Raw genomic sequence first — 27669 nt, 5'->3', positions numbered from 1 at the left:
TTCAAATCTCAACTCCAGCACCTGCAGCTTTTTCTCCCAGTCTGGAGTCAATGATTTATAAATGCTTTCTAAAGTGTTTCAGTTCACTGCTATATCCCAGCCCAGAAAAATGACTAATGGAACAGCACAGAACTTAAAAAAATAATTAAGCCACAGATCCCTAAAGAGGGACTTTCTACAAAATGCCTGAATGGTGTTCCTCAAATCTATCAAGACAAACAAAGCAAGGAAAAATCTGAGAAACTGTCACAGCAGCAAGCAGTCAAAGGGAAGATGACAATGGAAGGCCATGTGGGTTCACAGTGGGATGTTGGCAAAAACAGGAAATGCGAATCAACTACAGGCCTTAGTTAATAACACTAGCACTGGGGCCTCTCTGGTTAAGACACAAGGGTTAAGACACAATCTATGAAGCAATCTGCAGCCACTGCAGCACAAGTTCGATCCCCAGCCAGGGAGCTACCCACATGGCGCAGCAGACCTCTCCTGACTCACCCGCTGCTCCCCTCAGCAGTGTATTTCAGTCAGTCTGCCTGTTCTGTTCCCCACTCAGTCTCTGGTAAATCCTCTCAACCCCGCACCTCTAGCCTGTACCTCAGCTCTTATATGCATAAATAAATAAATCTTTAAAAAAAAATAACACTAGCATGATTAGGTCATGAATCCAGCAATACCTCTGCTAGGTATCAACCCAAAGAATATGTAAACGCTAATACGAAAAGACTTAGGGACGCCTATGTTCATAGCAGCACTGAACACAACTGCCAAGTCCTGGACCCAACCCAAGGGCCCATCAACAGACGACTGGATAAAGAAATCAGGAAACATATATTCTGTAGAATACTATACAGCTATGAAAAAAGATCGAACAGTGCCTTCTTGGACAAAATGGATGGACTTCAGGGTTAAGTGAATTTAGGTTAAGTGAAATAAGTCAGAAGGTAAAAAAACAAATATTGGATGGTTTCACTTATCTGTGGAATAAAAGTAACCTAAAAACAGACTGTTGTGGCTGTTACTGATGCTTGATGGACAGAGAGAACAGATGAGAGGAAGGAGGGGCCGGGGAAGGGCGGGGGCAGGGCCCTGGCACAGGAGGGTCGGTGGAGGGTGAGTGAAGCATGTGCCTTTATGGAGAAATAAAAATGTAACGCTAACAAACGTACCACACTAGGGTAAGACGTTATTACAAAGAGAGGCTGAAGGCAGGGATGTACAGGGGAACTCTGCACTATCTGCAATATTTATCTGTAAATAGAAAAACTCTTCTAAAACATCATTTTTTTAATGTCCATCAAGCATCAGTAACAGCCACAACAAGGCAAAAACAATTCTTATACTGTCAATGTCTCTGTCACACAGGCAGCCTATTTAAAAAGAAATAAAGCAAGAACAATGAGGTGAGGAGTGAGGTCAGGCATGGACTTCACAGGGAGCAGCGGGGTGATCTGTGGGGGTGAGGGGGTCATCAGCACTGACCTGGTTTAGAATTGCATTGCTCTAGGAGGATACAAAACACACCAGCTTTTTATCAGTCTATCAATTACTGCTCTTCAATGCACTGCAGACCATGTACTCCGGAATCCTGGCACCCCAGGGTGGATCATGCCCACTGGCCTCTCCCACCTGGGCCCACCCGTCAGGGAGGGTGGGAAGGGCTAGGAAAGGTGCGAGTGTAAACCTCAGGAGAGCAGGCACCTCCCGTTTAGTTGAACGAATGCATGTTTGGGGTGCTTGCCATGGGGTGGGCAACATACTAAGTATCTCATATCCACTCTCATCCAGCCCCATCACGCACCTCTGAAGTGGACTAGCTTCGTGTCCACAGCACAGATGAGAAGCAGGGCTCAGGGAGACCACTCAATGCAGGGTGGCGGCCCCTCCATCCCCAAACCTGTGTTCCTTAACCGCAGTATCATTTCATCTGAGTAAGTGGGGTTTATCCATGCAGTGGAATAGTATTCAGCCTTCAAAAGGAAAGATCTTCAGGTCAAGTTTTCTTTACACTTCCAGAATCTGGAGGGAGGGCCAGCACCTACTACTGGTTAAGTTACTCCATGAACCACGATGCTGAGAGAAATAAACCCATGACGAAAGGACAGCAGTGTGCTTCCACTTAGCTGCAGTCTCTAGAGGACTCAAATTTACACAGACAGAAAGCAGACAGTAGGGCCAGAAGCTGGGGGATAGGGGTTTTTGAATGGGGACAGACTACAGTTCCGCAGGATGAAAGAGTGCTGGAGGAGGACAGTAGTGGTGGCTGGTGCAATGTCACTTCAAATGGTGCAGGTGTTCTATTTTAGCAATTTTTAAAAGGCGAAGGGGGAGTGGGGCCACGAAATCCCTTCCTGAGAATTGATTTCAGAGGTCCTAGAAAGCACAGCTTGGGACGTGCTAGCTCCATAAACAATTCTCTTGTGCCAGGGAGAATTCCAGATCTAGAGACAGAAGACCGGGTTTACATTCTGCAACTGATTATCTGTGCGATGGGAAGGGAGTGGGGGCCTCTCGTTCACCTTAACCTCATGCTATGAAGCTCATGGATGTGACTTTACTGCCATCCTTAGGAGCGCCTGTGACGTGCTTCCTCTGGACATTAAAATAACCGTATCTGTGTGCTAGTGTTTATTATCCCCAGTTCCACAAAGCGGAAACTAAAATTCAGAGAGGTTAGGTATTTGCCCAAAGTCACACAGCTGGCAGGTGTTGGAAGCTGCCAGTGACCCGGTTCATATGAGTCAAGCCTCAGGAAACCATTCTAGTAGCCGCCAGAGCTGATCTATATGTCAACACCAAGAACTGACACCCGGCGACATCTGGGTTCTGTATTCACTAGTCAGTCAACAAACACAAGTGAGGCATCCTCGGCAATTCCTTGCAAATAAGACAGTACTAATGTGGCCACTAACACATTTCCCAGACTTTCCCTCTATCACAGAAGAGCCCCTGTGGGGACTTGCATACCCCTCACATTTCGTTTTGGCATTTAGAGTCTCTTAATAATCCATGTGAATTCCACACTCTCTTCCACAATACACCAGGGCTTCCCCCGCCCCTATTTTTTTAACATGGGTATTCAGTCCACATTTCATTTTACTTGTGTTTTATCTTTCCATTAAACACTGCTCACCATTCCATAACTGGACCATTAGGTACGTGCCGGCCCTGCAGCCAGATTTTTGAAATGTAAAGAAACTTGACCTGAGCTTTCAAGTTGTTGAACGGAATCTTGGTGGTGGCAAGATCGTTTGCATCTAGGCTGAAGTAACAGCCCAGGGACAAGAAGTCAAACAACTGGAGTAAAGAGCTCAAGAGAAGACAAAGTGGCGGGGGCTGGAGACTGGGAATCCAGTTGCAAGCTGGACCTGAAATCTGTAAAGTAGAACAGCAGGCGGGAAACGGAAAGCAATTTGCCGAGTGATTATCTCAAATGGTTAGTGATTTTTCTTAACTTGATCCAGGGATGCTCTCCTCAAATTGAAAGGGCTTGTTTTTGCTAAAGATAATGTTTCCTTGCCCGCCCCAAACAGTAAAAAAAGTCTTTCCAGGAAAATGCCCCATGTTTGACACCTCTCTCTCTCTCTCTCTCTCTCTCTCTCTCTTTCTCTCTCTCTCTCTCCACACACACACACACACACACACACACACACAAGTATGTATGTGTGTTTGTGTGTGCATGTATGTTTGGGGCTCTGGGCGCATCACTCCCACAGGACTTTCTGTCCCCTTACCCCAATCTCAACTCTCGGGTAGGGGGAGACCAATTCAATGACTCCAGGAGCCAGGCAAGTAAAGAGAAAGATGTAAATGGATTAGAGCAATAGAGAGTGGTGAGGACTATGGCAAACTGGAAGCCACAGGTCCTGATTAAGGAAGGCAAATGCTACTCCAATCTGCTAACCTCCTGAGGAATGAAAACTCCACTGGATTTCTGATTTTTCAGAAGAAATCAAAGATTCAGAGTTTTATCTGAAATCTCTCTAATTTCAAATGCTGAATTTTAAATGTTAAATGTTTAAGGGGCCGCCCCGGTGGCTCAGGGGCCTCCCCGGTGGCGCAGCGGTTGAGCGCTGGGTTGCGAAGCTGCCCGCAGCCTCTGCAGTGCCGGTTCGATCCCCAGCTGCTCCCCGGCCACCGGAGGAGGGTCCCACATGGCGCGCAGACCTCTCCTGCCGCCCGCTGCTCCCCTCAGCAATGTACCTTGGTCCTTCTGCCTGCTCTGCTCCCCGCTCTGGCTCGGTGAATTGTCTCACCCTCCCGCACTTCTGACTGTACCCAGTGCTTGCACAAAAAAAACAAATAAATAAATCTTTAAAAATAAATAAATAAAATAAAATAAAATAAAAATAAATAAACAAATAAATGTTTAAGATGATTTCTTTAAAAAAAAAAAAATCACTGTGAGCCAGATCTCTCTGGGCTGGTTTGGGTGCTGGACCACTGGTTTATAAATGCTGCTCCGCATACAACTGAGAATAATGCCCCCTCCCCTTGGCTTTCCTTGTGTTGCCTTCTGAAGTGTCTGGAAATTTTTTTATCATTTTAGTATCAGTTGGAGTCTAACTCACAAGCATTGAAGTGAGGCCTTTTTAAAAGGATGTATGGCTACAAAAATCTATTCCTGGAGACGTAAGAATTATTAATGAATGCATGAATAACTACATGTATTCATGAATACATGAATAACTAATAATTAAAACGTAATAAAGACTTTCCAAACGCCCTTGGGCACAGGGTCTCCTCCTGCGGGAAGTTAGTCTCCAAACGTGGCCACCAGGGGGCACCCCGAGCTGCCCCACGGGGAAGTATTTTCACTTGTACGCGCCGCTCTCCACTGAGAAGAGATTCTTCTACATGGTAGATTTATTTCCATAAATTACGCTGAAGGGACTCTTCCTGCCAGCTTCCCTCAGCCCTGCCAGAATTTATACACTCCCTGGGGCTCTTGGGAGCCGAGAGAAGGAAGCCCGGTGCCTGTACCAGCCCAGGACGCACCTGGCAAACCCTCGAGAAGGCGAGAACGCCAGAGCAGGTGTCTCCTAAAGGGCCCTTCCTGCTGGACTGCCCCCTTCTGACCTAACTAGTGACCCACACAGCGGTCATGCTGGGCCTCCCTGCTCCGCGGACTGCTCTCAACGAGGTCAGTTAGTTAACGATGGATTCAGGCCCCACGTCTCCCCATAATTCCCCATGGCTCCATTATTTCTCGTGACCCCGTAATCCCGGCAATAAGGAGGGAAGTCGATACTACCTGGCATTTCCACCCCAGCTGCCACACATGCTCCTTGCAAAAGGATCTCTGGCAAAGATCCTCCCACCTCCAACCTGGGTGGCCTCGGCCCACCCTTCACAAGCACGTAGCACCCAGTGATTCTCAGGTCGTTTACAGTCCGCGTGAGGACTAGAACTGCCTCCAAATAGCCCCCACCCTCCGCGGCTCCACCGCTGTCTCCCGGAGTCCCAGCTGGGAGCAGATTCTTCCAGGCGGGGACAGGGTGCAGGGCCACTTCCATCTTCCTGGGACCTACTCTGTCCACCAACTAACGGTTGTCATTCTGAGAGGGCAGAGGTGATATCCTGATTGACCAAAGGGTCCCTTAAAATTCACATACATCCCAAAGCTTAGAATGTCCACATGAAGTCACACTGCATTAGGGCATCCCGACTCGCCGTCTGGTGTCCTTCTAAGAAGAGAAGGCAGTCGTGACAAAATGGGGCTGAGGTTAGAGCGACACACGCGTAAGCCAAGGAATAACAAGGGTGAGGGCAGCCACAAGAAGCAGGAAGAGACAAGGAGGAATCCTCCCCCACAGCCTGCGGGGCCAGTGTGGCGCCCCAGGCCTGTGACAAACACCCGGGGCGCCCAGCACACCTCCCCGGAAAGGCCCGCGTCTGCAGCAAGTGCTAAGAAAGAGCTCGGCAGCAACTGCACCACCCCTTTCCCCCAAGAGCTCTCCCTGCAGTTCTCGACCGCGGCCTCTGCTGGACACTGCGGCCTTGCTGGCATGGGAAGCCCCTCTCCAGGCCTGGACGACGCCCCAGTCCGCACGGTCACCCCAGTCGGCCCAGGGAACCTGCACTTCAAAGGAAAGCCCTGCAGACCCTGGCGGTGCCTGCCCACCTTCACACCCTCCAGGAGCGCCTGGGGGTCCTCGATGCCCTCGGGCACACACTTCTTGTTCTCCGGGAGGGACTCCAGCTTCTCCACCAGCGCCTTCAGGCCCTTCAGCTCAAACTCGGTGAGGTGAGTCCATCTGGCAGAGACCTCGGTGGCGGGCGAGCCGGTGGGCGTCTTGGGGTAGTCGACGGGCATGGCCGTGGACTTCACGCTCTCCTCCGACTCGGTAGACAAAGTCCTTTTGAGGAGCCGCAAGGCAGGCGTTTTGGGCTCCTTCCCGGGGGCCTCCTGGTCCTCAGCAGCGCTGGTAGGCGAGGCAGAGCCGTCGGCGGGCATCCCGGGGCCTCTGTGTGCCTCCACGTCCTCCTCCTCCTCCTTTTCCTCCTCCTCTGGGGGCTGCTGCTCACAAGACTCCTCCTCCATCTCCAGCCAGGAATCAGAAGAGAAGCCGTCTATGCTGGGCTTTCTCGGGGCATCTATGGGGGGCAGGGGGTGGGGGGGGGTCACAGGAAAGACTGACATGAACACCCGACTTCCTGCCGGGGCTCCGGGAACCTGCACTCGTCAAGGCTCCCTCCCTGGAGACAGAGCCCCTTTGCCACCCCGAAGCCTCTGCCCCCCTCGGCTCCCAGAGAGGCGGGGCCCGCCAGCCACAGCCTCGGCGCCCGGGCAGCCTGCTTCATCGCCAGCACACCTGGCGTTTACCTTTCAATATACTAAAATAAGCAAAAGGACGTGTTTTCCAGGATCCCATTTGCAGCAAGTGTCTAGAACAGGGGACTCTCGAGACAGAAAGAGACTTGCGGTGGCCTGGGCCGGGGGAGAGGGTAAGGTCAGAGGCCAACAAGGGAGCAGTTTTCTTTCAGGGGCGCAGAAACTGTACTAAAGACGGATCACGGTGACAGTCAATTTAGGAAAAGCCTGACTCTCCCTGGGAATCCTGAACACCAGCGAGCCGCGCACGGTACGCGTGAGCCGTAGCTCCCGACCCACAGGCCAGGGATGCTGTTTGAAAGCACTGAAGTGAAGACGATGTGCTCTGAAGGCTGCCGGGCTGCATGAAATGCCACAGAGCACGGTTCCCGGCACGCAACTAGCATTCGATAAAAGGGGGGCTCCCCGGTACCCCTCTTTTGGCAAATAGATTATAGAGGAGCAGGGAGAAAACAGAAGCAAGAAAATTTAAGGGAAAAAGTGGCCCGCAGATCCAGATCTTTAGGCTCTGCCCTAAAGATCCAGGTAAGGGGAGGACCTTCGAGTCCCAGGCCTCAAACTGCCCCAGATCCAGCTTCAGGTCCCCACGGACGCGCGACGGCACCGCGGTCTCGGGGGTTACTGAGCTGCTTCAGTCCTCCCCCGTCTCCGACCAGGCTGGCCGCTTCAGGGGAGCAGAGGGGAGGGCTGGGGTATTTTGGGCCCCCAAATAGCACATCATCTGAGACTCAGCATAAGAACGCTCCCAGACAGACCTGAATTTCCCCAGAGGCAAAGGCACACTTTCCAGCAACAACCCGGCAGAGACATTTTTCCCCACCTATGCCCCATCCAAAAATCACTGAGGGAGTCAAGAAAAGAGGAAGTTTGGGGGGTGGAAATTCTAAAGCTGGAGATCACGAGAGATCACACAGATCCCAAAGGGACAGCCGAGGGCACATTTCTACCCGCTAACGAGGAGCCAGGGAAAGCCCTCAGCAGGGGCAGCTCAGAGGAGGAGGGGAACGAGGTGCTTCCTTTCTACAATCGCTGCTTTCGGGGCCGCCGATCAGTGACAGCAGCTTCGGGGGTGACCGTGAGTCAAGATTCAAGGATGATGTCCCTTTAAATGCTGGCGGTGGGGCAGGCGCAGCTGCAGCTGTGAGCTCTCCCTGCCTCTGTCAGAACCACCCACCGCCCTGCCAAGCCCTGCCAAGCCTGCGTCTCCAGCCCCGGCCACCCCTCCCGCTGCTCACAGCTGGTCTGGGATTTGGGGGACTGGCTGTTTCTCAGGGGCCTGCTCCCATGCAGACAACCACCTGCCCCCAGAGTGACTGGAAAAGGGGCTGTCAGCCGGTGCCACGCAGGAGGCGGTGCCGGGGGAGCCTATTACAGACGCCGAGCCGGACCGGCCCCTCCCCACATCTGCACAGTCACCCACAAGCAGCCACCACTGTGCCCACTGATTCACGATTTCCCGTTCCACGTGGGAAGCTGACAAGGGTGTCACCCTCTGACAAGACAGCTAGGCTTCTGCCTGACACTCCGGTTCCAAAGACTTCTGGAACTCAAGACTCTCCAAGACCCCGCTTGAAAAACAGCGATCCCGGCCCAGCTGCTCCCGGGAGGTGGTCAGTCGCCCACGCTTCACTCACCAATAAGCATCGACTCTCTCTGGTACTCCTGAGTGAGGTAGGACCGCTGGGTCACACAGTACACGTACCGCTCCAAGACATACCAGCACATCTCATAGTAGAAGGGGTAACGGAATTTGGGCTGCACCTGGAAGCAAAAACCCGGGGGTCAGTTTCTGGAGGGCCAAGGGGTAAGGAAGGAGACTTGCAGGGGAGGTGGGGGTATCCCGGGGTGGGAACTAACTCCATCATCTCAGAACACAAAGGATGCAAGGGGAAGACGGGTGGTGGGCTGCAGCGGAGGCAGGAGAGGCCAAGATACCAGCAGCATGCACGAGTGAGGAGGCAGGGGGGTGGAAAGCTCCCTGATCTGGGCCCGCTGGGGGTCTGCTGGGTGCTTCTGTGAGATGCGGAAGAAAGAGCTGTCCCCTGCCCTGCCCTGCTGACAGACATGTAGGTACCTGGGGACACCAGTCGCCCTGAGCCTCGCTTCACTGTGTGGCTCAAACAGTCCTGCACAGAATCTGCTACCCCGTCCTGCCCCCTGGAGATCAAAAATCAAGCCCCACACCTCAGCCATTTCCTGACAAGCCTGCCCGGCCTCTCCTGGCCTCGGGGAGGGAGGCCACACCAGGCCCCGATTGAGCACACAGGGGCGTGGCCTGTCCTCCCCAGGGGCGGGGCTTCAGAGGGGCCGCCTCCAGCTCCTCCCCGTTAACCACATGCATGCTCAGCAGATTCCCTCCAACAGCAGTTCCTGATGAGACCAGGGGCCACTCTGACACTGGCGGACACGCAGCCAGGTCTGGGGCGGGAGTCCAGATGTAGATCCCCTGTGGGCCACTGCTTGGAGGGGAGCTAGTTCAGGTGTAAAGAACTTCGTGCATCAGAACTGTCAGAAGGCAGGGGCCCAAGGAGGGTCCCCTGGGTGGCAGCCGGGGTCTACACAGAAGACAGTGTAAGAAGGAGATATCTGTGAGGACCCTACAAGGACGAGCCTTCCGGAAATTGCACCGAGTGGGAAAGGGAGGAAGAAGAAAGGGAGAAGCATCTCCCACCACTGGGCCCCTCCTGCAGCGGCTCCACGTGGGTTTGGCATGTCCACACTCACGCCCAGCCTGCAACCCTGCCCTCCTGCCATGGCGCATCTGCCTCAAAGGACCTCTGCAGGGATCAGAGGCCACTTATCACCTCTCTGATCCCCCAGGAACTCAGGAAGCCAGAAGATGAACAAGCACACTCTCCCGCTTTTGCTGATACAGCTGCATCGACATCAGGACCAAGGCTAATGCAAGGAGAGCGAGGTGCTACCACCGCCCCAAGTACTGTTTTCCTGCCTCTCTCCAAATGCCCGATGGAAAAGGCCCCAACTCTGTCCTCAGAGTACGGCTCCTGGCTCCCCCTCTGCCCAGGCCCTGCTGACTTGGTTTCCAGCATTGAGACCCTTCTGCACTTTGGGGGCATCACTCCTCTAGCTGGTCTCCCTGCCTCTGGTGGATGGGATGCTTGGGGATGGGAGCCTGGCTGCCGCATGCTTTTGAGCTCCTTGGGGGATGCATGGGGTGGGGTCATCATCTAGTGGTTTCCTTGGCTCCAGCTACTTTCACGAGAACCCCAATTTGGGCTGAGATGGAATTCACCTTTTTCAGTCACTAGATAGTGCCCTCTGGACTTTAAAAAGGAGAGGGGCTGTTCAGTTTGAAGCAGAACCCAACCTCCTGAGGGGTCAGGTTTGGGGGTCTCAGCCCCACCCCCACTCTAGAGCGAGGCCAATGAGTTTTTAAACAAATGGCCCACACCTAAGAGAAGGCCAAGCACAGGAGGCCCCTGCCCTGGCCCCTACTGATATCTCCTGACTTTGGACTCGATCAGAAAAACTCAAGTGGAGTTCTGACTTTTCAAATTTTGGGGTATTGTCTTAGGTGCTCTGCATTGCTGGGCACCCGACGCTTGAGAGTGTTTCTAGATGAGAGGGGAAAAAAATTTGGGGGTACTTTATTTTGGGAGAGGAAAACGATGTCTCCCCTCGCTGTTGCTGAACCCAAGGGAAACCAGCTGGGTGAAAACAAAGGCTGATGAAGGAATTCAGGTCGGTTGGCTTGTTTTGAATTTTCTTTTTTTTTTTCCAAGAGAGCACCTCAGGAAACAAAACTGGCAAAGAATTGACTTACAAACGGGTTGTCGCCTTCCACCCTTCGCCTTCAAAAGGTCTCAGCCACATGCCTGGGGACATTAAACACACGATTGACCGCTCAACATTATTTGTGGACAAATTCGGAGCCTCACCAAACTGAGCTGTTCACCGACATCCGTCCAAAACCACAGGCAGGGCCATCAGAAAGCATGGCAGCCCCTGTGGGGGCACCGGGCCCGACAGCCGGCCTCCAGGGCTGCCATCCTAACGCACCGGAGTGGCACCTGTCAGGGCCCCTTCAGCGGCCCAAGGCATCTCGAACGAAGGACCTTAGGAATCAGAACCAAAGAGTCTCAGTGCCTCTAAAACTCCCAGGTCTCAAGGACTTGAAAAATGAAAAAAGGAGGGTGGGTGGAAGTATCTTAAAATTTGTTTCTTCTCCTGGAAAAAAAAAAAAAAAAGGCAATGGGAGGGGAAAAATCCAATGGGAGGGGAAAAGGTGAGAGGAAGGGAAAGTATTTGCAATTTCCAAACAGATTCACTTGCTGAGCGGAAATGGGGCTTGCTGGCATTACCTTTCCCGGGAAGGCTGCTTTCACTAGAGCCATGGGGCGGGGGGAGATAAAGAGAGACGGCAGTTTAATGAGCGGCCTGCGTTGGCTGGATCGGCCCTAGCCCTTGTCACCCTAACCAGAGTTAATGAATGAGGCAGCGAGCGCTGCTGAAGCATCATCTTCCAATAACAAAGAGGCGACACGGCCATTCTTCGGGCAGTTCTTCCAGCCCCTGTGCATCTTGAAAATAAGAGGTGCAAGATTTAACCTGCACCGAGAGAGGGGCACGGGCACCCACAAACCCTGAGTGTCTGCTTCCTGCTCCCCTCCCAGGACAACGGGGTAAAATCACTTGTCATCCAGTCCACAGAAATTAAAGTCGTGAGAACAAGACCCCAGCTTCCTAAGCTAGAAGAACCTCCAGGTCCCCCTGGTCTGGAGGAGGGGGGGACCCCACCTTGGGCCACAAAGGCAAATTGCTTTTCAAAGACAGACCCACAGCAGGGGGTCTAGAGATGAATGGTTTCCTCTGTCCCACCCCCTGCATTTGGTTCCTAAGCAAAGTCATGTTTTAGGACTGTTGAAAAAGTATTTTTAAACGGCCATTGCCTTAAGAAAGCCCACGGGTTGTAAAGAATTAAGCTGTACTGAGCTGACAAGGAGCTCTGGCGTTTTATCTGGCTTCCCGAGCTCTCTCCCCAGCATCTTTTGTCTGCCTTGGCTCCTAAGACATAAACAATTGGGCCTTGTCGCCAAGCCCTCTCCAAAGACCAGAAATCAAAGCAGATTAAACAGCCTGCTGCTGGGTCCAGGCCAGCCTGCCCACCAGCCCCCCCCCCCCCCCACAACCTGCTGCAGGGGAAACCAGATGGGATGTCCGCGCCCAGGACAGGGGCAGAGGGGCTGGGGGAGGGGCCCCGCCCGGCTCATCTCAATGCAGGCGCCATATTCCCGGGGCTCAGTGGACCTCTCGGTTCTGCTCCATTACCCTCCACCCACCAAGGGGAGTGGGGAGCCGGGCTCCTAGCAGAACATCGTGGCCACAATCCGCTGAGATTTGAGCTCCCGATTCCCATGGCTTAAGCCTTGGAAATCCCAGCCTAAGTCAACTTTCAGGAACTGCCTGGAAAGTCGTGGGCCTGACGCCTCCCTCCGGACTTCTCCTTTTCACCCCACAGCTCCTCCTAGTCTGCTTACAAACAAGCGGGCCCATTCTTCAAGGCCAAGAACAGCTGGCCGGAGTCCCAGACGGCACTTGACCCAGACGACTGTGAGGTGACCATGTGCACCCACTTGGTCCTGAACACTCAGGGGCAACATCTATCAGGCCGGAAAAGGCACATGGGTGGATGGGTGACAGAGACGAGGGGTGAGGACGTCCATCCAGAGACCGGTCCCTGCAGACCGGGCACCGCAGGCAGCAAACAGCCCCAGCACACTTGACCTGAACACGGCTGAATGAGGGTCAAAGTGGTGTCCGGGAACCTGGACGGGGCTCCTTGACTGTTCCAAACGTCAGATATGCACTGGGTGGCTGATTCCACCCATGTAGACCAAGGCCAAGACCTTTCTTAGGGTCTGGGCACAGCAACACCTTTCTGGGGCAAAAAAGCCATCTCCAGGACAAAGTCAGGAAGAGGCGAGAGGGTCCAGCGGGGGCAATTCAGGCATAAGAAGGGACGAAGCCCTCACCCCTGCCCCACCGGAAGGCCCACAAAGGCCACACCACGCGCTTAGGGACACAAACCGTCGCAGAAACAGACAAAGCCACTGAAACAGAAAGCAGCTCGATGGTTTCCAGGGCCTGCAGGAGGGGAGAAGGGGCGTCACCGCTAGTGGGGATGGGGTTTCTTTTTGGGGTGATGAAAATGTCCTGAGGTTAGACAGAGGCGCTGGTCACACAACACGGTGAATGTGTCAACTGCCACTGAACCAGGCACTTGAAATAACGAATTTAATAGCATGTGACATAGATCTCAAAAAGAGAAAAGAAAGCTGAGAGAAAAGAGGAAGAAAAGTGCCCTTTCTGCCCCGGTGCCCCTCTCTGGGGGCTCTGGATCACGTTCCCGCAAGGAAGGAGGTGGCTGTTCCTCTTCGGGGAACACACATCAGCCTGGGGTCTGGTCCTGGGGTGTGGGGGTTGGGGGAAAGCCCGAGAAGGCAGTACCCCCACCATCAAGGGGAATCAGGGACCCCTGCCAAGTGGACCCTGAGACAGAGCTCAGAGGCCGTGCCCGGGAAGACCCAGACTCTGGCTTCCTTGAGGCTCCACAACCCACTTGGGGTCCCCGGGGATGCATGGCAAGATCAGACCGTTCCAAGCAGCAGCCTCCCCCACACCCCAGCAACAACGGAATCCCCCCACACCCTGGCATCCCTGGCTCTGCGTGAGAAGCAGCAAGAGGATCCCGCAGCTCACGCTAATGGTGCTTTCTCAAAAGACACTTCCCCTTCACGGGGGTTTTGGCTGCCACCAGCTGGAGGTGAACAGAAACTCCCGGGAGCTCTGGGTGGGGCTTCCACGGGCAGCCCTGCCCTGCAGAACCAGGACTGAGGCCTGGCCTGAGGCAGAGAGTGGGAGCGACGCCTGGGAAGACTTGTCCATACAACCGGAGCAGCAGAGACCAGCCTGGCTGGCCTGGGGGGGAAGGAGGCGCCTTACCCGGGTTCTGTCCTCGATCTCGTAGATGCGCAGCTGCATGGGCACGTTGAAACTGTGCAGGATGTTTCCGCCGAACACCAGAGAGTCGACGGGGGTATAGACGGCATGGATCCAACCTGGCGTGGGGAGGGCAAAGAGGTTCAGCGCCCAGGCCCTGGGGGTTCCCCCACTTATGACAGCCGGCAGGCAGGCACAGAAGGTTCTGCACTGGCAAGAGTCAGCTCTTCCTGCCCGCCTGTGACTATGCAGGTGCTTTTATCTCTCCTTTTCCAAGCAAACCTATACCTGTCCTTTTTTTAAAAAAAAAAAAAAAGGCCCAGGGGAGCACCCAGAGCCAGGAGTGAGGATGTGCGGGGTGACCTGGGGCAGAAAGCAGGGGGTCCTGGCCTGCAGGACTCCCGCTGTAGGCCATTGGCCAGCTCCCATTAGCAGTGGGCAGCTGCAGGCCAGGCCCCACTGTTCGCGGACCTTCATGTCAGGGAGAACCTGGCCGCAGCAGCCAACAGAGAGGCAGGCCCTGCCCTCTCCCACACTGTCTGGAGAGCTGGGAAGCTGCTGGCCCCGGCTGCTCATCTGTCTTCGTCTGTCCTCGCCATCCCAGTGACCACCTGTCTCGGGAGTGTCACAAGGATCACAGGGCTTCAGCTAAGACGTGCCATTTGGTCAGGGCTGCAGGACCCAGGGGCCTGGCTGGCCTCTGCCCCAGGCTGCCTCCTGCTATCTCATCCTCCAAGGCCCAACTGCAGGCGGTGTCTCAGTCACACGCCACCCACACCCCACGCCAGCTCTGCTCGCACTCACCGACTGGTCCCTAGTGGAAACCTCTGACCCAAAGCCTGACCCAAAGTCCCCATGAGGATGACCAGAGTGCACTGGCCAAAGGGCGTCCCCAGGCTTCTCTCATTCGCTTCTCATAAAATCTCCCCAATATACAGAGAAACTGAGGCCCAGCAAAGTGAAGTCACTCATCAGAATCTGATCCCGGGTCGTCCACCTCCACTTGGCCCATGAGGGATGGGGGCAAAGAAAGCAACCTAATCCCTTCAAACAGTAACTGACACGTCTCAGACCGACCCCGTGTCAAAGGTTCAACAGAGCCACACGCGGCTCCGGGCATCATAACGGGCAGCTCGGCACGAGGGGGCAGGGACTGTTATAACCCGCTCCAATTTACAGTTGCTGGAAGCGAGCGAAAAGAATGGAGTCGCTGGCTGAATGAAGTCACAGCTGGCAAGTGACAGCGCCTCTGTTCTGAATGCTGCATCAAAGGCTTAGCACAGGCCCACGATCCTGGGAGAAAGAGAATGGAGAGACAGAAGCAAAGTCCAGGACAGATGGACGCAGAGAGCCTCGGCGTGAGGGATGTATCAGCTGAGGGGAGAGGAGACAGGGACCAAGATCCAGGGCCCCTTCTCAAATTGTCCACGTGCCTAATTTGTTGACTGGAAGGAAAATGTCAGAGCGCCCCCACCTCCATGCCAGCCCCCGCAGGGGCACTCTTCCCTGGCACCAGCCCTGACCCTGACTAGGGGGCAGCGCGGTGGGAGCAAAGCCACCATCTGGGATGAGAGCCGGCGGCTGCGAGGGCCCAGCTGCATCTGTGCAGGTTCGCCCGGCTGCTGGCCCTCCCCCTGCAGGGGGCTGCAGATGGGACAGAGCTGTGGTTCTCGGGGAGAGCGACAGGAAACTAGCCAAGCACACAGAAGCAGACGCGAGCGGGATCTGCTGTTGAGGGGGATCTGCTGTCAGGGCCCATGCCTCTGGCCGGGCATGGCGGGGACAGCTGCTCTGCGGGGTGGGCAGGCCCTGTCCAGGCTTCTGGGCACCTTCCGTTTCTGCCACGCCTTCTGCACAGACACCCCTGGAGTCTACTTTCCACACCAACTGCTCCTCTGTTTCAACACGGGCGGAGTATTGTCCTAACTAACATCACCACCATCTGCCTAGTCAAAGCCCGGTCTCCTAAGACTGGACCCGGGAGCCCCGAGTTCCCGCGGCCGCACCTGGTGGCGTGAAGCCCGAAGGGGGAGGATTCCTGGGTGCTCTTCCTGCACTGCCTTGGCACCCACCCACACCCTGCCCAGAACCAAGTCCAGCAGCCTGGGCTCCAGACAGTCCCCAGGGCCAACTCAGCACCTGACGGCCCCGCCCCGGCCTCCATTTGCCATGTGAAATGGAGACGCCGCCTCCCCCGGGGGAACTTCCTTGGAGAGCGAGAGCTCAAGCGAGTGAGCAACCCCTGCTGGTATCCAAGGAGCCTCGCCCGTCGCCAGGGCTGGGGACAGGATGCCCAGGGCTGCCAGCACCCTCCTCCCCTACCCGGTGGACAGGCAGACACACCTGACTTACACCTGTTACCCCAATTGTGTGAGCAAAGAAAGAGAGAGGTGCTGTGTCAAGTAGAGGGACCAGACAACCAAGGGGTTCTGGAAGCTTCTCCCCAAGCCAAGGCCTTCCTGAGGAGTCAGGCAGCCTCCCCTGCATTGCGAGTCAGTGCCCAGCAGTACCCTCCTCACAGACCCAGTCACGACCACAAACCTGATGGGCGTTCTCAGGAACCCAAAGGGCACCAGGCACCATCTCAGCCCCACCCAGATGCTCAAGATTCAGAACCCAGAGGCCCTCACTTGTGCACCTTTGTGGCGGCTGCAGGGATAATAAACCCAAGGGGCACAGGACTCAGGGGCATCTCCCAGAGACCGGCTGCTTCCTTCACCAGCATCCACAGATGCCCGAGCTGGGCCGGCGGCACCGTGACCAAGGGCAGGCCAGCAGGAAGCTGATTTTAACAAAACGATGGGGCGGGAAGTTCTTCCTTGAATGCTCACGGAGAAGATGAGAAGAGCCATGGGATGTTCCCTGCTCGGTAACTTGAGTTAGTGTTACTATTACATATGGCAGCCTAAGCTGTGCAGCGGATGGGGGCTGGAGGTCAGGTTCACTGATGTGGTCAGGGCACTGGTGCAGGTCAGGTCAGGTCAGGGAAAAAGATCTGACTTCCAGCTGCTCCTTGAGGATGAGCATCTTGAGTATCTCATTCATCACCAGGACTTGCAAAGGAAGGGGCCCCACAGGGAAGGGCACGTATCAGCCCTGGGCTCTCCCTTCTCTCCTGCCTCACCCATCGAGGGCTGGTCAGCTCCGGAGGTCAAATCCAAGCCCCTTTTTTAGATCACCCCATTCCTGGGTCACCTTCAATGGCCTTCCTCCCCCAGGAAGTCTTCCTGGATTACCCAGGGTTGAGGCCCAAAGAACCACCTCCCCTGAAGCACAGTCAGCAACAGCCCCTTCAGCCTCAGACACAAGAAGAAAAAGTTAAACTGAGTCTCACGAAGGTACTTTACATTTAAAATCTTCCCACGGGGAGATGGAGAGACTTGAGCCAGCAGGGGTGGAAGGACTCATGGCCAAGGTCACGCTGTGGAGATGAGCACCTAGGCCGCAGGCGGGAAAAGCCACAATTGGATTCCCTACTTCTGATGCTCCAAGAACTGCTTCCCCAAGGCACCATCTCCGCCGGAACCAAGCCGGCTGCCAGGAATCGCAGGTGTGTCTGTCTGCCCGTGACTCAGCAGGTACGGACACCGACAAGGACCCCAGACCCAGTGAGGAACCCAGATGCCCATCACGTTCAGTGGCCCCAGAACTCCATTCCTTTAGTTCGCCCGGGTGGGCCACACAAAATGAGACAAATGAAGATAGTGGAGATTTCACGTCACATATAAAGGAGGGCCCTTTATTCTGGAACGAGGACTTTCAGCTTTTTGCTGTCAGAATCATCTTTCCGTAAAACGGCAACACCAGTAGATGCCAGGTTGCGTCTTTTTAGTTAGCGTCTGTCCTGTGCGAGACTCCAAGTCTCGAGCTGCGGCAGCTCCTAGTTTCTGGGGTTTTGTCTACTCATTCCATTGCTCCATGAAATCAATGCCTGAGCGTCACATGCTCCATCCCCCCACACCCACCCCCTCTGAGAAGGTCACAAGTTCCAACTGTCCCTTTCTTTTACTTCCCACAAATCCTGGCATGTCACCACTCCCAGGTCCTTGTCGGGGTCTCCCTGGGCTCCGAGCCACGTCTCCTCTTACTCCCTTCGACACTCAACGCCCCCCATGCTGCTGCTTCCCAAGACCTCCAACTCGCTTAACTTCCCAAAATTCACACCCTGCACCCCAGCCTGGGCAGAGCAACAAGCCAACCTCCCAGATCTGAAAGAAAGCGTGTCCTCACTCAGATCTCAGGGGGGCGGGGGGGATGGGCCCCAGAGTTGAGCGCCCCCATCTGTGCCTTGTAGAGGTGGCACAGGAGGGGGAAGACACCAGCCAGGCCACCAGCCCGAGGGTCAGCAGCAAGGCCAAGAGCAATCCAGAGTTCCTTTGAATTCATCAGGGGCAATCCCTGCAGGCTGGTCAGGATACGCCTTCTTCCGCCCTGCAGGCCACATCCCCTGTCAGCAGGGCAGGCACCCCCAAACGGCCCACCAGCCACAATCTCTCCCGCCCCAAGCCCAGGGAGGGCCAAGGCAGGTAACAGTCACCCCCAGCTGACCCACCACCTCCAAATCCCAAATTCCCCCAGTGATGAAGTTTCCACCTGGCCGACACTCCTGAAGACGCAGGGGTGCAGCCCCACCCCACGGGGGAACAGCTACCACAACTGTCCCCTTTCACTTAATTCCACACACTAGTGCTTAATGTCCAGACCCCAGCCCAACTTTCTAAGCCAGAGCAGAGCCAGCTTCTCTGGCCCACGGATTTAGTGGACTCACAGGACATTCCCGTCCTACGATCCAAGCTTCCACTCAGGGGCAAATTCTCCGCAGGCTCTTTACCCGTGTCTAGCCTCTACTACTTGCGTACCTCCAGTGACGGGGAGCTCATCACCCATCAGAGCAGCCAGTACCATCTTTTCTTCCAGGAAATCACCCTTAACCTGGCTGACTGCCATTACCAGCCACCGTGGCTTCCTAGAGTAAAACAACCCAACTCCTCCCCCAAGCTCCTATCACCTCACGTGACACTCACTTGTCTCTGAAGTATGGTGACCAAGAACACAACCTCCTACACGCAGCCTGCCTGAGCTCTCACCCTACAGTGGGAGTCACCTCCTTCCTCCAGGGTGAAATGCTTCCATGAATGCAGCCTAAGACCACGCTGCATGACGACTCCTTGGTCATCTATCACATCCATGAGGTCAGCTAGTGACCAGCCACAAGTCCGCGGTCCAGTTCTCAACTCCCACCCCTCTGCTATAGTTGTGGAGTTCAGTTTGGTTTATTGTGGTTTTGGTTTTTGTTTTCTTTTATTTTTGGAGTGGAGACTCCAAAAGCAGGAGCTGAGGAAGGTCCCAATTACTTTTCATCTGGTTCCACAGGAAGGAGGCGGCCACTTCCTGACAACACCCTGCCCGGCTCTCAGCACCCTGCCCCTCCCCCGGCCTCAGGGTAGACCTACTCCCCGCCCCCACAAGACTCCCCTGCAGGTCCCACAAGGGTTTTTCCCCTGCACGAGGGCCTTAGGCGCCCCCTCAGAAATCCTAGTCCACAGGCAGGAGACCCAGCTTAGCAGGGAGGGGAGACGCTGCTGCTTTTCCCTGCAGCCCAAGGCCCACTCTTCGCAGGGGCTGCCAGCAGCCAAGAGGCCCAGAGCCACTTGGCCTACACCCCCCGGGAGGCCCAGAGGACCGCTGGGGACAGCTCCAAACGCAGGCCACGCGAGACCTACCGGAAGGGATGAAAAACGTGTAGCCCTGCTTCAGCTCAATTCTCTGACATCGCTCTACACGGTCTCCCAGGAAGATGTCGCTCTGTTTGCCCGACAGCACCCACTCCTCGTACAGCGCCAAGTTGTGCAGGGTGGGAGGGATCAGCCAAAAGATCTTGGGAGGAAAAAGAGGCAAATCAGCGGAAGACCAGGGGCAAGGTAACGCCTTCCAGGCTCTCCATCACCCAAGAGACAGACCCGCCTGCCTGGGCGCTGGGAGAACAGGGGAGGATCTATCCCCAGGGGCCACCCAAAGGGTGTCTGGGGTGGCAAGGGGTCTGTGCACTTCTGAGCACCCCTTCCTGCCTTTAGGGGATCTGTTCCCGTAGCAACAGCAGGGTGGAAGGCTTTCTGGACTGGAAGGAACATTCTTTCCCCTGAGCTTGTCAGGGACGTGGGGGAAGGTGAGGAAGGCGAATTTCCTACATTGTTTGATAAAACGGCCTGGTAAACAAACCCAGCTTGCGCTCACTCTCCACAAGAGGGAAAACAGGGCCTCCTGGGCGGCGCAGCAGTTGAGCGCTGGGCTGTGAAGCTGCCCGCAGACTCTGTAGCACCGGTTCGATCCCCGGCCACCCGGGAGGGTCCCACATGGCGCGCAGACCTCTCCTGCCGCCCGCTGCTCCCCTCAGCAGTGTACGTCAGTCCTTCTGCCTGCTCTGCTCCCCGCTCTGGCTCTGGTGAATTCTCTCACCCTCCCGCCCTTCTGACTGTACCCAGTGCTTGTATAAATAAAATAAATAAATCTTTAAAAAAAAAAAAAAAAAGAGGGAAAACATCTGGAACCAAGCAGGGTGACTTCCTACCTAGAATTTCTTTCGACAACTTCAGTTCAAACAGAGGCACACACAGACCTGACAAGCAGAGCGGCCCCCCCACACACAAGGTGCCCCCACCAGGGACGGGTCATCCTCGCCCCCACACGACACGCCCGAAGCAACAGACATAGCAGGCGAGTGTCCCTCCACCCACCCCAGCTCCCGCCCCCCCAGTGATGTCTGTATGTCTGTCTCTGACGTCAGATGACCTTGGAGGCAGGTGGGGCCGGCACCTAGACTTTAGAATACAAGGTCTCAGGTTGGATCTGAGGGGGATGAAGGCGGGAGTTCCCGGAGCTGAATGTGGAGTTCAAATCTGGTCCACAGCGCTTGGAGCAAGGCGTGACAGGTGGGCACAGGTGAGCAGACATGATGCAAAGGAGTTGACCTAGATCTTATCCCTCCCGAAGAAGAGAGGTGGTGGCCCCAGGGAGACTCAGAACACACAGGGGAGGGCTGGCTGGAGGAGGGGGCGGGGGAAGGTGAGCCGATTCTCCAGGTACCAGCAGCCTGAGATGTAGAGCAGGGGAGGCCGTTCACTCACCTTCCCGCCCCGGAAAACATGGTACCAGACGGAAGTGCCTCCGAAGTCGATGTGGAAGTCAGTGAAACAGCCTTTCACGCTCATCAGACAGTACCTGCGGGGACACAGAACAGGTGGGGGGGGCAATTTAGTGCTGCCTGGGAGGTGAGCAGCTTCCAGAAGGACTCACCTGCTGCCCTTTTGTAAATGCTGACACTGGGGAATTTTCTTTTCTCGTTTTTTTGTAAACCCATATCAAGCTGGAGTTCCCCATGGGGGAAGCCCCTGTGATCAGGTGACATTGAATCTCAAGCATTTACTACCTACCTCAAAGTCTGGGGGAGGCATTTTTGCTTTCCCTGGAGAGCTGGCCAGCCGGCCACCTAAAGGTCACTCTGTTCCTTCCTCCCTGATGGTTTCTATTCTGCCCCCCCCCTCCCAGTAAAAGGCTGCCTTTCCACCCCTTCGAGGCTGATACCTGCAGCTCTCCAGGCTGCCAGCCCCCTGCCCTTTGAAGCAGCTGGGCCCCTGGAATTCCACTGTAAGCCACCTCATCGCTTGCCAATGACCAGCCCCATTCACCTCCTCCTTCATTCAACAATCACTCAGTGAGCCTCCCTGGTGGCCCAAGGGGTTAAGCACCGCAGTATGAAGCAATCGCAGCCTCTGCAGCATGAGTTCGATCCCCGGCCAGCCAGGGAGCAACCCACATGGCGCAGCAGACCTCTCCTGTCTCGCCCGCTGCTCCCCTCAGCAGTGGATTTCAGTCAGCCTGTCCATTTGTTCCCCACTCTGTCTCTGGTGAATCCTTTCACACACACACACACCCCACACACACACAATCTCTGGCCTGTACTCCAGCTCTTATATGCATAAATAAATCTTTAAAAAAAAAAAAATCACTCAGTGAGAGCCAACCTGCCCTCTGGGCCAGAGCTAGGCTTGGCACTAAGATAAGTGCATTAAGAATGCCCAAGACAGGGCTTCCTCTGGTGGCACAGGCAGTTGAGCACCACGCTGTGAAGCTGTCTGCAGCCTCTGCAGCATCGGTTCGATCCCCGCCAGCCAGCAAGGGTCCCACATGGTGCAGCAGACCTCTCCTGTCGTGCCCACTGCTCCCCTCAGCAGTGTATTTCATCAGTCTGCCTGTTCTGTTCCCCACTTTGTCTCTGGTGAATCCTCTCACCCTCCCCGCGCATCTGGCCTGTACCCCGGTTCTTGTGTAAATGAATAAATAAATTTTAAAAAAAAAGAATGCCCAAGTCCCCTGTCTGTAGGGGTGGGACACTCTTAAGGAAACTGCACAGAAAGTTTCACTTAGGACAAACTGCCACTGACTGCGAAGCAGCGCAGCCGAGGAGACAGGGCACCCCCACGGAGGACGGGGCTTCCACTGAAACGGCCAGCATGGGCAAACCAACAGAGACAGACAACAGCAGTGGCCACGGCTGCAGGGGTTGGGAGGAAATAGGGAGTGATGGCTAACGGGTTCAGGGTTTCATTTTGGGGTGATGAAAATGTTTCCCAACTAACTAGTTACACAACTCTGTAAACAAACCAAAAACCACTTACCGTAAGCTTTAAACAGCAAGTGAATCATATCTCAATAAAACTGTTCTTTAAATAGGGGTGAAGAGAGGCCCGTGGAGGTGCTGTACCGGCAGGGAAAGGAGGGGCATGGGCCCAGAGGGCTGGGCCGAGGGAGTGCACTGGGGCCCCTCCGAGCCTGCCAGCAAGAGCCAGATAAACCCACCCTTCTCGCTGCAGCTCACAGGTGCCGGACTAGCTCTCCCCCTCCAGGTGGGCAGAGCTGGGAGGTGGTGGGTGGGGGGCGGAGCAGGCTTCCAAGCCCAGGCCTGGAAGACAGCTGGGCCAGGGCCCCCTCCCTCCCACCTCACTCCCAGGAGAGCCACCGGCGGTGGCAGGGATGGGGGCGGCCTCCCCACCGCTCATGCCCATGCACCTTGGCACCTCGGGAGGCCCCCCCCACATGCTTACCCCACTGACCTCTTTTCCCCGCTGCACTTTGCTTTTCCATGGTTTGGGGAAGAGGGAGCAATGGGCGGGAAGGTAGGGAGGAGCCAGGAGCCAGCCAGTGGAGATAATGGGGGTGTGGGGCTGCGCTGGCTGGGAGGCTGCAGGGCTCCAGGCGCCCCCTCCCTTGGCGGCCTTTTGCACCTCACAGGCAGGTGGACGGGCTCGCTGTATGCAGGCGGCGAGCCCGCGTCCCTCCGCCCATAGGCTGGAAGGAGACGGAACCATGTGTCTGCAGGAGGCCGACAAATCAGAAGGCCGCCCCGCACCTCCGAGCCCCGCTGCCTAGCAACCCGGCGGAGGGTGTAGTTGACAGCGCCGGGCGCAGCCTCGTCACGAAGACCGCGCGGGCCGCGGGCTGGGGCGGTTCAAGTCCCGGCCGGGGCTGCGGCTCTCGGGGCTCCACGCCCGCCCGCCCGCGCCCAGCCAGGTCCCCACTTTGGAGGTCGGGGGGATGGGCTCCCCCAGGAATTGGGGGGATGGTCTGACACCCCACCCCACCCCCATGGGCCACACTGGCCTCTCCCCTCCAACGCCACTTCAAAATATTAGTCCTCATTTCCCTGAAATCACCTCCAGGTTTTTCTCTTTTCTCTCTTCAACCGAACCCTGGTCCCACCCCCTGCAGGCCTCGGCGGCTCAGCGTCGAGGAGAAGCAATTTAAGTGTTTGTGGGGAGGAGCGCGCTGCGCTTCCCCGGGGCTGGCGGCTGGAGGCTCACCCGGGAGAGAGACGGGGAGGGGGGCGCTCGGTCTCCACCGCGGCCGCGCAAGCGGACCCCGTCCAGCCCCCCTCGGCCCAGCCCCCCTCGGCCCAGCCCCCCTCGGCCCAGCCCCCCTCGGCCCAGCCCCCCTCGGCCGCACCGACGCACGACAGGACCCCCGCGGGCCTCGGCGGCGGCTGCGCGCTGCTGCCTCGGCGGCGCGAGCAGGGAAAGTTCTCCAAGTTGCGCCGGTGTCGGCTCTGCCCTCCAGTCACCCCCCGCATCCAGGAGGCCTCGGGGGTGGGGGGCGCCCCTTCCAGACCCGCCTCCCCTGGAGAGGCCCCTCCTCCCGCGTCCCTCATCTCCCGGCCGCCCAGGCCCGGGGCGCCCCTCCGAGCCCCGGGGTGGCCGTGACGGGGCGGCTTTGTCCGGGCCCGGCGGCCGCGCCCGGCCCGCCCGCCTCCTCCCGGGCCCCCTCGCGCCGCCCTGGCGCGCCGCCGGTGCACTGACCTCCGCGGCTTCCTCTTCCCGGCGCGCCGCAGTCACATGGGCGCCCGGCGCGGTGCCCGGCCGCGAGCCTCCGCGGCCAGCCGGCCCGGCTTCCGCCCGGCCGCCCCCCGCCCGGAAAGGCGCGCCCCGCGCACCCCCCGGCGGCGCGGCCGGCTCGGCCCCTCCCGGGGGGGCCGGCACCCGGGCCCGGCCGCCTCGGGGGTTTCCCGCCCCCACGACCCCGGCGGGCCGGGGAGGAGCGCGGTAGGAGGGGGCGCTGCACCTGCAGCATCAACTTTGGGGAGCCGCCCGGGGTGCGGGAAGGCGGGGCGGCGCCGCTCGCCCCTTCCCCTCCAACTTGGGGAAACCAGCCCGGCGGCCCCCCGGCTCAGGGCGCTGGAGACGGGCTGGGGCCGGGGCCGGCCCGGGGCGCGCCGGCGGCTCACTTGGCGCCACTTACGCGCGGCCCCCGAGACACAAAGAGCCGCTCCCGGGCAGGCGCGTCCGCACCCGGGCCCGCGCCCCGAAGGAGCGGCGGCGCCCCCGCAGCCCGGCCCGGGGCGCAGCGCAGGACGCGGCCCCCGCCCGCGCCCGCCCACCGGCGCCCGCGGTTACCCGAGGCGTGGGCGGCGCGGCTCCCGGGCGTCCCCTCCGGCCGCGGCGGCGGCTCGACGCGCGTCCGGCCCGGGCGGCGGGAGCCGAGCCCGCTCCGCGGCGGCCAGGCCCGGGCGCAGGACCGGGGCGCCCGCTCTCGCCCCCTCCGCGCTCCGGCCGCCGGGCGCGGGCCGCGCTCATCCCCGCGCTGAAACCGAACACCGCGGCGGCCCGGGAGGCGGAGGAGGCCGCGCGGCGCCGGGGAAGCGCCGGCCGGCGCCAGGGGACGCCGCGGCCGCCCTCGCCCGGCCGGTGGGGGCCCCGGGGCCGCGGTGCGCCCCCCGGCCTAGGAGCCGGAGCGCGGGGGGGCCCCGCACCCCGCCTTTCAGGGCGCGTGGACGCCGTCCTGGCGGGGGGGCGACGACCCGGCGAGGCCACCGTCCGTCACGCGCCCCGGCGGGCGGCGGCGGCTGGGGCGAGGCCGCGCGGAGGGTCGGGGCCCGCCGGGCCTCCCGCCCAGGGCACCGGCGCCGTGACCTTGGAGCTTCCCCCTCGAGCAGCCTCTCCGCGCTCCAGGGGCAGGGCGCGCGGCTGCGGGTGGGCCCCGCGGTCTGAAATGCGCCTTTGCGGCTCCCCCCGCGGCCCCCCAGCAGCTGCGTCCCGGGAGCGGTGGGATCAGGGCGCAGATGGAGTTCAGTATCCGGCGAACACAGCACCGTGGCGTCGCGATCCTCAGACCCATCTGCACCCCAACTCGGTGAAGGCATTCCCCGAATCGTCCCCATTTCACAGATGCAGCAGCAGCGTTTCAGAACAGTGACTCACCCAGCCGGCCCTCTAGCCAGGGCGGTGCTCATCGCGAGCCCCCACCCCACCCGGCACCCCCCCCCCCAGTTTCCCCACCCTCCTCCCCAGGTCCACCTGGCAAATCCCACACTCTAAAATGCAGAGTGGCTTCAGGCTTCAGGCTTTTTCCAGTTGCCATCAGAGGTTCCACCTCCAGGGCAAGCTCACCAGGACCTCCCCTCCCCCCAGCCCCCCCTTCCCTCCTCCAAACCACGAGGGGGCAGGGGCCGGCCCATGGCTCCAGCAGGCACAGAAATCAGGCTTCTCCACTCTTGGGCCAACGCATTCACTAGAACTAGCCCCCAGTATCACTAGGTCATAATTCTTAAGTGTGGATGATAATAGCTGTCTACATGCATGAACTCCCTCCACCCTCTCAGGAACCAAATCAACCCCATTTTAGGGAAGTGGTCAGTGAAGCCATTCAAGGTGGTCAACACCCTGAAACAGAAAGTTGCTTCCTGGCATCATTTATGAGTTGGCCCACCCATTAGGACCGCCCACGGTGGGCCATGAGGTGACGCTGAATTCTCTGGAAGGGGATGCATGTTTTTCCCATGCATGTTTTGCCCACTTAAAAGAAAACAATATGGGGGACTCCCTGGTGGTTCAGAGGTTAAAGTCTCAGTGCTATCCAGCCACTGTTCCCTTCCCAGCCAGGGAGCTGACCCACATGGCGCAGCAGACCTCTACTGTCTCACCCGCTGCTCTCCTCAGCAGTGGATTTCAGTTGCTCCGCCTGTTCTGCTCCCTACTCTGTTTCTGGGGAATCCTCTCATGCCCCCCACACCTCTGGCCTACACCCCAGTTCTTGTATGCATAAATAAGTAAAAATAAATCTTTAAAAAAAAAATATTATCCCCCAGCTTGGATTTGAGCACCAGGCATTGAGTGGGTATCCTTGAGAATGAACCATGCCACACGCAAAATGAACATGGAGTTAAGTGAACAAAAAGAAGGTCTTGACAGGTGGACCAGGCTATCCACGTTTAAAGAATTACATTTTTTGTCACACATGCCTCCTGATGGCAGGGACCTTATTGAATTCATTTGTGTAAATGTATTCCCCATCAACAGCCTATTATTATTCTTCTAATCAGTTGGTTGATATTTGAGCAAATCTTTCCCCCTTCTGAAATTCAGCATGGATATTTATTGAACTAGCAAGGGATCTTGAAGTGGTGGCACTCATGGGTCAGACCAGGTCCTAGATGTGCTTGGTTTGATCAGCAATGATATACATTTTTTGGAAGATCTGCCTCTCCAGTTATCCACAAGCCACACCAAGCCCTACTGTCTTATAATCAGCATTTACACCCATTACCTGCATTGAACCACTGTGAACTTCACTTTCATTGTCCGCAAAATGCGGGTAGCAACACTTGTTTCTGACATTAACGAGAAATCCGAGGTAATTGTTTAATGCTCCTTGGGACAAAGCAGCACAGAAAATGCTGGTTTTCATTTTTCCTCTCAAAAAGGTAGAGGTAGATGGTAAAAGAGTATGGAGGTTTCTCAAAACATTAAGAATACAATCCAGCAATTCCACTCCTACATTTCCATCAGATGAATATAAAAACACTAATTCAGAGAGCTATGTGCACTGCAGCATTATTTACAATAGCCAAGTTATGGAAACAACCTAAGTACCAAGCGACAGATGGGTGTATGAAGATGTGCACATACACCGTGGACTACTACTCAACTGTGAAAAAAAAAGATGAACTGCCATTTGCAACAACATGTATGGAAATGGAGGGGATTATACTAAGCAAAATAATGTAGGAGAAAGACAAATACCAAATACGTGATGATTCCACTCATACACAGAACATAAAAAACACAAAAATCCAAGCCCTAGAAATCTGACTACAGAACAAAACTACCAAATGGGGGGACTAGAGGGGTAAAAACAAAAGAGGGAGGGGGCCCAATGGATGATGGTGGAGTGTTATGGGGTTTTGTGGTGATCACCTTTGTAAAGGTGTGAACCTCTATCCCTAACACATGTAAAGTGTTGTAAATCAACATTACTCAATAAACATAATTTGAAAAAATTAAATAAAGGTAGAGAGAAGTCAGAAACCCAGGGGCCCGGGTTCTGGTGCA

At 56.6% G+C, this 27669-nt stretch overlaps 1 protein-coding gene across 2 annotated transcripts in view; it reads right to left on the bottom strand.

Moving 5' to 3' along the window:
* Positions 1–27669, bottom strand: part of KDM2B (lysine demethylase 2B) — a gene marked incomplete at both ends in the record, with an annotated part of 98859 nt that overhangs the window by 39527 nt on the left and 31663 nt on the right. For both annotated transcript variants that reach the window (XM_084254279.1, XM_084254280.1), the window contains 5 exons: positions 6122–6594; positions 8467–8593; positions 13796–13911; positions 19516–19669; positions 20917–21010. In XM_084254279.1, coding sequence (XP_084110405.1) covers positions 6122–6594; positions 8467–8593; positions 13796–13911; positions 19516–19669; positions 20917–21010 — 964 coding nt within the window. The remainder of the gene's footprint in view (positions 1–6121; positions 6595–8466; positions 8594–13795; positions 13912–19515; positions 19670–20916; positions 21011–27669) is intronic.

The sequence above is a fragment of the Talpa europaea genome, assembly GCF_964194135.1.
Source record: "Talpa europaea genome assembly, chromosome: 14".
In the NCBI taxonomy this organism is placed as follows: domain Eukaryota; kingdom Metazoa; phylum Chordata; class Mammalia; order Eulipotyphla; family Talpidae; genus Talpa; species Talpa europaea.
The sequence above is the reverse complement of the archived record's forward strand: the minus strand, read 5'-3'. Positions and strand labels throughout refer to the sequence as shown.